Source organism: Pyxicephalus adspersus, chromosome 4 (genome assembly GCF_032062135.1).
Source record: "Pyxicephalus adspersus chromosome 4, UCB_Pads_2.0, whole genome shotgun sequence".
In the NCBI taxonomy this organism is placed as follows: domain Eukaryota; kingdom Metazoa; phylum Chordata; class Amphibia; order Anura; family Pyxicephalidae; genus Pyxicephalus; species Pyxicephalus adspersus.
Genome location: NC_092861.1, coordinates 24,410,167 through 24,421,611, shown reverse-complemented (window position 1 = coordinate 24,421,611; position 11,445 = coordinate 24,410,167). Strand labels below are relative to the sequence as shown.

At 37.9% G+C, this 11,445-nt stretch overlaps 1 protein-coding gene across 2 annotated transcripts; it reads right to left on the bottom strand.

Annotated features, from left to right (window-relative positions):
- Nucleotides 1-355: 355 nt before the first annotated feature.
- On the bottom strand, nucleotides 356-10,494 carry RNASEH1 (ribonuclease H1). Of its 2 annotated transcripts, none has more exons than XM_072407567.1 (10): nucleotides 10,418-10,494; nucleotides 8,478-8,679; nucleotides 7,270-7,391; nucleotides 6,582-6,770; nucleotides 4,953-5,052; nucleotides 3,894-3,948; nucleotides 2,635-2,719; nucleotides 2,411-2,535; nucleotides 1,162-1,256; nucleotides 356-875 (listed from the first exon to the last, which is right to left on the bottom strand). In XM_072407567.1, coding segments are annotated over exons 2-10 (915 nt in total). In that variant the 5' UTR covers nucleotides 8,621-8,679; nucleotides 10,418-10,494; the 3' UTR covers nucleotides 356-874. The 2 variants fall into 2 exon arrangements, with proteins under 2 accessions (XP_072263668.1, XP_072263669.1); XM_072407568.1 differs by having other exon boundaries at nucleotides 10,447-10,479.
- Nucleotides 10,495-11,445: the final 951 nt, after the last annotated feature.

Here is an 11,445-nt window from a genome sequence, read left to right as displayed (position 1 = left end):
TGAGGCAATAATATTGTGGCAGATAGAATGAAGAAAATGTGTTGTACTTTCTGGTATAGAAATTGTTTAGGTGAGGACTTCAACTCTAACTAAGGGGAGCAGTAATGCTGATAGAGCCGCGCTTTCTGCCAGTCCAGGAAACCCAATAACTTGGCCACATTAAAAAAATGAAATGTTTTGGCTTCTTCACAAGCTTTATTGTACTATTAGAGAATATTTGCTAAATGGATGCGTTTTACACATTGATTGTGGTGATCTGGATGTCTGGCCACAACCCAACCATAGGGCAATGAAAAGCTCTTGTATCCTTGAGACAACTGTCCATGTATAAGCTGCAATAACAGAACAATACATCTTTGTGTTTAATTCTCCATTTACAAACGTTTATTAAATAGACCTCAAACAGCCAAAATAAAGAGCTTTTCAGCAGACTCTGAAGTAACAAAGCACTTCTCAACATGAGCAGCATTATATACAATCAGTACATGACTGCAAAAAAAAAAAAAAAAATATGCAGGCTGCCACTATGGACTGGGAAGTTATATTACTTGTCTGGATCTGGCTTTAACACTGTCTCTGTCCCAGACCTAAAATAAGTATGCAGCAAGTGAAGTTGGAATTCCATATATAAGTGCTTACTCAAGGTCAGGGGATTTATAGTCAGTAATGGAAGCAAAGGATGCCAGACAAATGTTTTTTTTTCAGGCAGTCAGTCATAGCAGCCTCAGGTTTCTGTTTATAAAACAAAATAAAAGTAACATCAACCTTCAGCATTCATTTAATAAAACAATAAGAACTGTAATAAACCAATCAGGTCTTCCTGGAACAATTACAACAATGGAAGAGAGGATTGCAGATGGACTCTTTCAGGATGTCTGTAAAAAAAGAAAAAAAAAAAAAAACTCTTAAATAATTTCAATTTTTTTTTGGTCTTATAAACAAAGGCCACTTGAAGATTATCCAAATACAAAATGTAAAATATTGCAGCTCACTGGTCTATAAATATGGCGGTTGCTTTCTTTTTCTTTCTTTCTCCTTTTTTTTCACCTGGCAATCCTGTGAATAACCACAGCCACCACTTCTAATGACTGGTAAACTGCAAAATATTACATTTGGGGTTTAGCTAAATTTAAAGCCTATATTAAAGAGAACTATACATACTAAAAAGAATCTGTTTCAGATTTCTGAGCTCCTTCTCTAGCAAGTTTATCAGCTTCTTCATTTCCTCCAAAGCCAGCGTGTCCTGGGATGTGAATCTGCAAGGCAAGATTGAATTATTTAAATATCTGAGTATTCCAAAGAGATGAAAAGATTTGGGTCATGATCTAGGACAGAAATCCAGTGCTAAAAACATCATGGGCTAGAAAGTATAACCGACAGCAACAACTTATTAAAAGAAAAAAAATACAGAACAGATGTTCGTATTTTGTATAACTAATGGCCTATCAGCAAGCTAATTTACTGAAAAAAATAAAAAAAAAATTAGCCATTACAGAAAGGGTTGTTCTATTGCAGACGAAAAGAGCAAAGTCAATCTGAAATCTAAGCTTTTAAATCTTCCAGACTTGTGTCTCAATATAGGTACAAAATACAAAGGGAAAACTAATCTTTAGTTAGGGTAGTGATCATGACCTGGCCGTAAAGGGCTCTAAGGCAACAACAGCAAGTTATGTAATCAATGCATCCTTCCTGCCAGACAATACAGCCAGATCCATACCACCCACTGCAATAGCTGCACGTCTTAATCTGCACAAAATAACCCAGCCTACTGACTGAACAATTATAGTGCAAAAAACGACAATAAGGGACCTATGACTCTGCTCCCTAAAAAGACTTGAGCATCCCCTAGTGCTTACCCTTTCCTAATTATAGGGCTGTAGTCCAGGTGGGTACTAAAGGCGGATATGATACAGTTACATATTAAAATGTATTAGTTCCTTTTTAAAGGCAAAGAGAGGCAATTGAACACCTGTCTGGCATTTATTGCTACCAGTGCTTAAGGTATAAAAGCAACGGAGTCACTGGGACTTGAGGTTAAAGACAATAAATGCCTAATAAAGGTTGTAACCTTTTCTTGCTCTATTAAAAATAGTTTTGTCTCTGTCCTCTTTGGAGGTATTCTCCATCACTTTCTGTCCCAATAAAAAGACAAACAGAACAAAGACAACAATAAAAAGTTTTCCTTACAACTTTCTAATCTCTCATAAAGAATTCTGATATTTTCGTATATTGGTAGAATTATGTTTTGTATATAAGTATAGTAAATGCTCTAAAAGCCACCTATTACACCCTGCTATTCACATATCCATGCAAAACAAGACACTTCTGTCAAAAGCCAAGATTTGTACCTGTGTAGCGACTAAATTGTCCCTTACTTTAGAATCAGAGCCTGTGTACATGTAATACTGACCCATTTGATATCGATCCCTCTAACTAGCTTGTCCAGTTTTTCAAAATCTTCTCGGTTTATGACATTTTTTCCAGTGCTTAGCCTCCAGCCATTCTTTTTCCATGTATGTACCCATTTAGTGATCCCTAAAATAAAACAGACATAGAGGAAATATATGGACTGCCTGCAAAAAGGGCATAACAAGTCAGAACATTGGAACAGAACTAATCTCCTGTGGATCTTACCGTTTATTGTAAACATGCTGTCTGTGTACAGCACAAGCTTTGTAATATTCTGGCTTTTGGCTTGTTCTATGGCTTTGCACGCTGCCTACAAGAAAAAATTATACTTATTCCAAATAGTTCAGACAGGGCTTTAGGCCTTTTGGAGCAAGTAATATGTCAGTTTCAATATTTTTAATATGCTTTTAAATAGTAGTTTATGTTACAGCTTAATAAAATAAAAAACAAAAAAAGAAGGTACATCTAATCCTTTAAGGACTAAGAGTCATTAAAAGACCTAGATGCCCAAACCGCATTCAGCAGCAGCATCATCATCATGTGTCCAGTAAAGTGGTTTTCCAAAAACATGCAGTTCAGTTTAATTGGCTTTCCCCCAAAATTGGCCTTAGACTTAATTAAAGACACATGACAGATGCAGGGACATTAGATTGTGAGGGACAGCTAATAACTTCACTATGGACCTTGCAAAGCGCTGCGTAATATGTTGGCACTATATAAATACTGTGTTATAACAATAATAATAAATAATAATAATAATAATAATAAAGTAACTATACAAATTCTGACCATTAAGTTTACTCACACTCACCCAACATACAATATGTATTTATTATAGTCTGACAATATATACATCAATATATATGAGAAATAGGGCCTCCAGCCTGTATCACATGAACAGGATCACTTTGATTGGTTTACAATTAATTACATACAGTAGATCAGATTAGAGCTGTCAGTGACAAGTAGCTGCCTCATCTTGGCTGATACCTGTTACAGATGTAAGTGTAGGAAGAGGTAGATAGACCTACCCTTAGAACAATGGACAATGGTACCCTAATCTACAGGTAGCAGAGAAAAATAAAATACATCCTTCCACCCCTGTTCATCCTACCCTCTAAAAAAATAATATATAAAAAATATATAAGCAGGTTTACTAACTAGCGAATTTAACTAAACCTTTTTCAGGAAAAATGTTAGTAAATAAGTAAGGGTCATATGTTTTAGGCAAAAAAGAGGCTAAAAAGTAGATCTGGTTTCATGCAGTACCATAAACAGTATTTAGGGGACTACTGAGCCTTCTGTCTAGAACTGCTGGTATTCTGAATATAAAGCGGGTGTTCCTTTTTATTGACATTCAGTTTATAGGCAGTGGAGAAACTTAATTCTTGGTATACGTAACAGCAGACAGCAATAAGGGCATCTTCCATGGAAATCAGTACAGAAAAATTTTAAACACACCATTTTACTACAAAAAAATCTACCTGAATTTCTGCTCGCTGATTTGTCTGTCTTCCTTCAAGTTTTTCTGACACATTCCTATTTAACAAAGAAACACACATTGAGTAGCAATGTTCTGGCACACTGGTATACAGGGCATATTGATTTAAATAATTTTGGATGCAACAAATAGAGATAATATAAAGTAGCAATAAGTGAATAACATTTATTTTTAAGAAGAGGAATTTATTTGTGCACAGACTACAGAGTCTTGTATTAAGTTTTTCTTCCAAACATTTCGTTTTCATTTAAGAAAAAACAGACCATGACAAACCAAAGTTATTACCAACACAAAAAGAAGGGAGTAAAAATATTACACTACAGTAAACTTCAAAACCTAAAAACAGATTCGTCATTAAAGGCTGGCAGGGATAACAATGAACATGTACATCTAGAGGCATTTCTATTAATGCCTTTGTTGTAAGCTTCTGAACATATTGTATTTATTACGTATTACCACACTTTATACATATTAGCTGTATAAATATGGTATCATCCTAATTTCATTTGGTTTATTCTCCCAACACTTATGGTTCTATTTATAAATCAGGGACTGACTTTTTCCTTAAACATTCCCTCATGGGAATCTTCCAGGTGAATGAGTTTCAATGACAGTAATGGATTCCCACTAGGGGATGTTAAAGGGAATATCAGATTCCTATTTTTATAAATCGAGCCCTTAGAGAACTCAGCTGTAATGAAGTGGAAGAAATGAACCACCATGCAATACTATCTGACACTCTAGGAAAGTGTTGAAGGCCAAATGAGCAGGGGCTCACTGCCAGATGCAGTATTTTAGTACATAACACGGTATAATACAACATCTACCACAAAAACAATTCAATGTAATGTTCTAGTGAAATGTCTGATTATTATAAAGCCCTGATAAGTGGGGTCTCTGTCTCTCGGTGGTATTTATAATGCATAAAGACATGTACCTGACTTATTATTCAAAAATATATTATTAAAAAAAAAAATAATAAACCAGAACTGCTTTTCTTCTAGAATATTCATGGTTAAGCAACAATTGCTAAATCACTTACATGGGGTGGTCTGGTCCCCAATAAACCCCAATTCCAGCTCGTGCTTTCTTTCTTCCATTTTGTGAACAGCAACCATCGGTGTACACTACGGTGGCATCTTCTGTAAATAAAATTCACATAAAGCAATAATTTCATCCATCCAATTATATCATTCTTGAGTCACACATGAGCCTTTTTGTGTTTTGTAACTCTATTACAGTTCTTCCAGAATGTTTACAGGACAATGCAGACATCAGGGGAACAATTTTTTTAGATAAAGGTTTTATAATGCCATGAAAAGGAACTACAATTAGGATACAACTGTATAAGTATGACCATTTGAATTTTTTCTGATTACTTGATTTGTCAGTTTTTTTTTACCTTTATTTGTAATGAAAATTGAAATTCACATATTATAATTTATACCTGCTCTCTGCTGAGGATTCATCATAAAGCAGTGTCTATATTTTCCACATGTATTCTGTATTAAAATATCACGGGTTGTAAAGCTGAAGCCTGCCATGTATTGCTTTTAAAATGCAGCATTTACTTTTTTGGTACGGTGCTGGAAACCCCAACCACATGAATATTTGATCCTATTTATGAAATCTGCAGGCCATTGGTGTGAATTTATCAGGCCCACCTATCTATAGTAGAAACAGACCCCCCAGGGTAGCGAAGAGACATCTGTAATCATTTCGGACCAATGATTAACCTGATACACAGATTGGGTGGGCTGATCGCTATATTATGCTGAAGTTTTAGACAATGCTTAGGAGCGCCAAAGATAACAAAAGCATCTAAACTGAATTACAAACATTTGATATATTTCAGCTCATCTGTCCATCTGACACAGGATTTGTTTACTTTTTAATCTCTTCCTTTTTTGTCACCTGGTAATTATATCAGTAACACACTTGTAGTAGGGGGAGAACACTCACTCACTATACTGTATTAAAGGTGAAGTTGTGTTGTCATCTTAAGACAGGACTACAGAAACCTCTGCCTCTCCCTGGGTAATATGGAGGTGTTCCAGATTACCCAGGGAGAGCTGTAAAACAAATGACCTGATTTATTAAAGCTTGCCAAGACTGGGGAAGATTACTGACTGTCATGGGAAAACCTTGGTGGTCCAGCAAACTTGGAAAGGATTTCTTAAAAATAATTTGCTATTAGTCGACAAATGTTTTCAGTCCTGGACCGAATCTATTCCAGATTTGCTAGATCCTGGTTCTCCAATGATGGACTACTTTTCTCCAGTCTCCGAGAGCTTTAATAAATCAGGCCCACCTTATTTATTTGGAGTGTAACATTGGCAGAGAGCACGGGATAAGGTAGAATGCCAACATTTCTAGCAGGATTATAAAACAAATTTTAAATTTAACAAATCAAAAGTAACGAAACAAGAGAAGTTCATTGTTGAATTTATAGACACCCTTGACATAATATGTGGAAATCTAACCAATATGTGTTTGTGTAATATTGAATTACAGTGGAGAGATATTCAGATTTATGTGTGATAGCCATTATGTGGCCTTGCTGAAAGACTTTATTGTGCACGGTATGGAAGCAGAATAGTTGTGAAACAGGATGTAAGGGGTAATTTCCTGTGAATATAGCTAGAAATAGAAAACAATTAATTGAATATACCCATATGAGTGAATGACCGTCCTGGCAAAGGTGGTAAGGCACTAATATCAATCAGTTTGGTACGTTTAGGTGAAGGCACGTCCTTAGCAGCAGAGCTTGATGGCTGAAGTGGCCTCTTGGCACGGAATGCAGGATTTACATGGTACCGCTTTTCGTTGCTTGTAGAAGGACTCTGAATGCCACAGCTACCTGAAATAGAATAAAATTTACTACAGAATATTTGGGTGATAACAGTTTTGGATTTCAGCAATTTTTTTAACTTGCTAAGGCATTTGACCAGTTCAGAAGAGCTGATTTCCCTCCTTTTCTGTAAATGTCTAATTACAGTCTGTTCTGGCACAGGAACACCAGCCCTCGCCTTCCTATAAATCCTTAATCTGTAGCTGCACCATTAGGTTTTTTACAGGTAAAGATACATAAATACAATAAATGCACACGCTATGTGGTAAATAAATGTTTTTAAAATAAATTGTAAAATGGAAAGATTCTTTGGTGAGGCATTAGGTATTAGCAGCTTTAAAACCATGTAGAAGATAGAATAACATTTAGATATACACAAATCTTCCAATCTATGAGGTCTACAGCCATCAATTAGCTAAACCCAAACTAACACGGCTGTAAAACTTGAACAGCATTTAGTATAACATTTGTCAAACTTCCATGACTTACAATTTCTTTCTTAACTAACCTTCTGTACTTTTTGAGGGGACTCCATCATTTTCCCTGACAAACTTCCAGGCCTCTTCCTCTGAGGCAAACTTCTTGTACCTGGCAGCAGCAAAGCGATCAACTTGTTGCTTGCATTCATCCCTGAGATGAAAAAGGACATAAAAAGTCAAAAAATACATCTAGTCATTCCAACTTTTACAGACATGAGCCCAGAAACATTCAGCTACTTATATCAGATAACAGGAAATGCAGCAATGAAGCTGTCAAAGGCTACCTGGACCAAAAACAACATGCAAACTCATGGAACCTATGGCAACCAAACTGCAGATAGAAGAAATCATGTAACAAGGATAAATGTTGCTGCTACCTGGAGGTAACTTGATTTTGATTCTTTCATAAATGCCAACAATGTGCAATTTGAAGGAACTTACTCGGTTATCATGTCTAAATGTGAAACACAATGACACTAAAATTTATGATACTTAAAGTGGCGTTTCACTTGTAAAAATTCATACAATGCTGATTATTACTGCAGAAATGCACAGCTGAGAATCGCCCTGGGTAACCATCAAAAAAACCGAGCTGCTCAAGCAATCCTGGCTTCCCCCATGCATTGGGTATGAATGATTTCCCACTTGCCTGCACGGGAGTTACTATCCCATTTTGTGGGATTAGTTCTGCCATAAAAGCACCAAACCCAGCATGTACAGTGAGATCGGCAAGTTTTTTTTCCCCAAATTATGTCACCCGATCTTGTGCCTGCGTCTGGTAATGTAGGAAGAAGAACCCGGTAGAAGAGGAGAATATGGCGGCGCCTGGGGCACTGGCCCGAAAAAGGATACCGAGACGACGCGGGACCCATCGGAAGAAATCTTCGGACCGATCAACTGCTCTGCGGGATTGAAGGTAAGTGTGTTTCTTTTTTGTTTTGGGCACTTTTGAGTTTACTTCCTCTTTAAGCCCTGTACAGACATCAGATCACTGTTGCTGGAAATTATTTTTCATATCCAGTGACAGTTAAACAAGTGCTATAAACATGACACCATTTTTTTCTATGAAGAAGTAAAAAGTAGTCGATTGTAGGATTGATAAAAAATGTCAAGAGACTGCTGTACACACATCACATTTTCACCTGAGTTGAGCACAAGAAAAAGTCTCAGGGGACAATCATCTGACGTGTGTATAAACCATAGTACTTTTGGTATGGACACATATTCCAGGTCTTACCATGTGTTGTATACTCCTGGCCTTCGTCCTCTTCGCACGGCATAAAACATTGCAACCGTTAACCCCTGTACACCTCCAGTGGATGTAAAACGAGCAGATAGAAAATGAGCAGAAAACAGGACACAGCGAGATAGCTTAAACATCTCCCATCTATCGCACTTTGGGGAAGCAGCCCAATCACTGCTAATCGTCACAGCCCATCCTGTAGAGTAGAAAAAAAGAGCAACCATTGGTCAGAACATTAATAACCTTGCAATGCAATGCATACGGAGGAGAGGGATTTCCCTTCAGGGGGCGTTCCTAGTTGGGGCGGAGCCATTAGGGTGGGACTCTGTGAGAGTCTGGCCTAGTGTGCTCCAGCCCACCCCATAAATGGCCTAGTGGCCAAAAAATATTGCTGACCTCTGGCCTAGGCGATCGAGAATGAATGGGAGCGCAGAGCCTTCCAGGATACCTACGTCACGCATCCCGGGAGGCTCTTGGCTGCTCCTTTTTGCGCATGCCTGAGCATCTGGAGCGTAGGAGCCATTTCACCAAAAGAGAAATTGCCGATCTCATGCATGCACAGGGATTTGTTTTCTAGCTACGTCACCCGATCCTGCCTCCGGTGTATGAAGAAGAACCCGGAAGAACTGAGAGAATATGGTGGTGCCTAGCTCGCAGGCCCGTAGACGGATGCTGGGATGACACGGACTTCCGGACCGATTGAATACTCTGCGGGTGGGGTGAGTGGATTTCTTTTGGGTCGTCTTTGGGTTTACTTTCTCTTTAAAGTAGACCTATCATCACATTTTAACATTATACAAAAAGGTGGCTTTTATATTAAAATGTTTTTTTTTATTTTTTTTCTATCTTTACCACTGCGTCATTAAAAACTGAAGGAGAAACTTGACTTCTGACATACGTCACATAACCTAGGCGTATTCTGCATATGCCAATATTGGGCATGCGTCATCAGGGGCTTTCCTATAATGTAAAGAAAAAGTAAAGAACTCACGCATGCGCAGTGAGATTTTTGCTTTACATGTGCAGGAAGACACATGACCCGATCTCATACCTGTAAAGTGCAAGTAAGGGTGATGTGAGGAAGAACCCAGAAAAAAAAGGAGAGAATGGAAAGTTCCACTTTAACTTCCCCCGATTATTGAGGGCTCTCCGCACTTACCTATTAGGCGTTACATCCACATCTGCAAATTGAAAAGACTTCCAGATACACCCCTATATTAAAGGATTATTTATCATAGTAAAAAGTCTCATTTATCCTATTATGATTACAATGCTTTGGGTCACTGGCCCTGATTTATTTAAGCTCTCCAAGGCTGGAGAGAATACACTTTCATCAGTGAACCTGGGTGATCCAGCAAACCTGGAATGGATTTCTTAAAAGTGATTTGATATTTGTTAGCAACATGTTTCAATCCTGGACAAGATCCATTCCAGGTTTGCTAGATCACCCAGCTTCACTGATGAACATGTATCCTCTCCAGCCATGGAGAGCTTTATTATATCAGGCCCAGTGTCCAGGGCGGCATAAATGGAACTTTTAGTAAAAGTCCCAGTCCAGTAAGTCCCGAATGAAGATAGGCCTTGTCCTCATGTCCTGAGAGAAGTTTTTTTCTTTTTTATACAGGAGACATTGCCTTGGGAAAAAGGCAGAAGGAGAAATAAATGTTTAATACAGATTTGGGGACAGGCCTGGATTGTATGTTATGACAGACTGCAATCCTACAGCTAAGGTGTAACCATGGAAACAACTTTGGGGTAATGTGAGGCCTAATGTCACTAACATGACCTGAACTGATTATAGTATTTATGTCTAGCTAACCTAATCAACTCACACTAAGATACAATATCCATCCTCTGCCATGGTGAGATACAAGCATTACACACATACAATATAATACCACAACACCAATATGACACCCCGAACTTTTCGGTACCTGAGCCCGGTCACACAAACATCCTATACCTCCATAACGAAAGTGCCCCGCCTACTCAGCCTCTCATTGGACTTCATTAGTCAGCTGACCCGAGCAAAGCAAAGCCCAATGATAAGCAAAGCGAACACGCTGACTACGGGAAGCGGAAAGGATCAAAACACACACGTGTCAGAATAGAGCTGGGAAGACACGAGGAGTGTTTGGTCTCAGCTTGTGTATGATATATCCACCTTCCCAGGGACTTTTGCTATAATACACCCAGCCTATGAACACACATTATCAATCTAATATTCAAACTAATATACAAATTTCCTCTCCTTATATAATATATATATATACATACACACACACATATAATATATATATATTTATATATATATATATATATATATATCTCAGAATGTCAAGACCAGGAGCTATGTCCATTCAGAACCAATTTTTAACTATCCACAATATGTTATATATAAATATGATTATTTCCTGGCTCAGGAGCAGCTTTCTCGTATAATATACATCTTTTAATGCATTTTATAGCACCGACATACTCTGTAGTGCAGTACAGTGTCTATAGTAATTTCTGTCTGTCACAGGAGCTCATAGCCGCTCTCTTCGCTCCTCCAGTGACCTACTAATGGCTTCCTCATTCATAACCTCATCACACGCATGGCTCCAAGACTTTTCTAGAGCTGCCCCAACTCTCTGGAATAGTCTTCCCTGGTATATTCGGCTTGCTCCTACTTTCTGCTCATTTAAAAGAGCATTTAAAACCCAAACTTCTGTCTTTTGAAAACTGTCACTACTTCCCACCACTACATATCTCCCTGCCTATTGTGTGTAAATTCCCCCACCTCTTGGATTGTAAACTCTTCAGGGCGGGGTCCTCTCCTCCTCTTGTGTCACTGTCTGTATTCGTCTGTCATTTGCAACCCCTATTTAATGTAAAGTGTTGCGTAATATGTTGGCACTATATAAATCCTGTTTAATATTAATAATAATAATACAGTAGTACCTCGGTATAAGTCCACTTT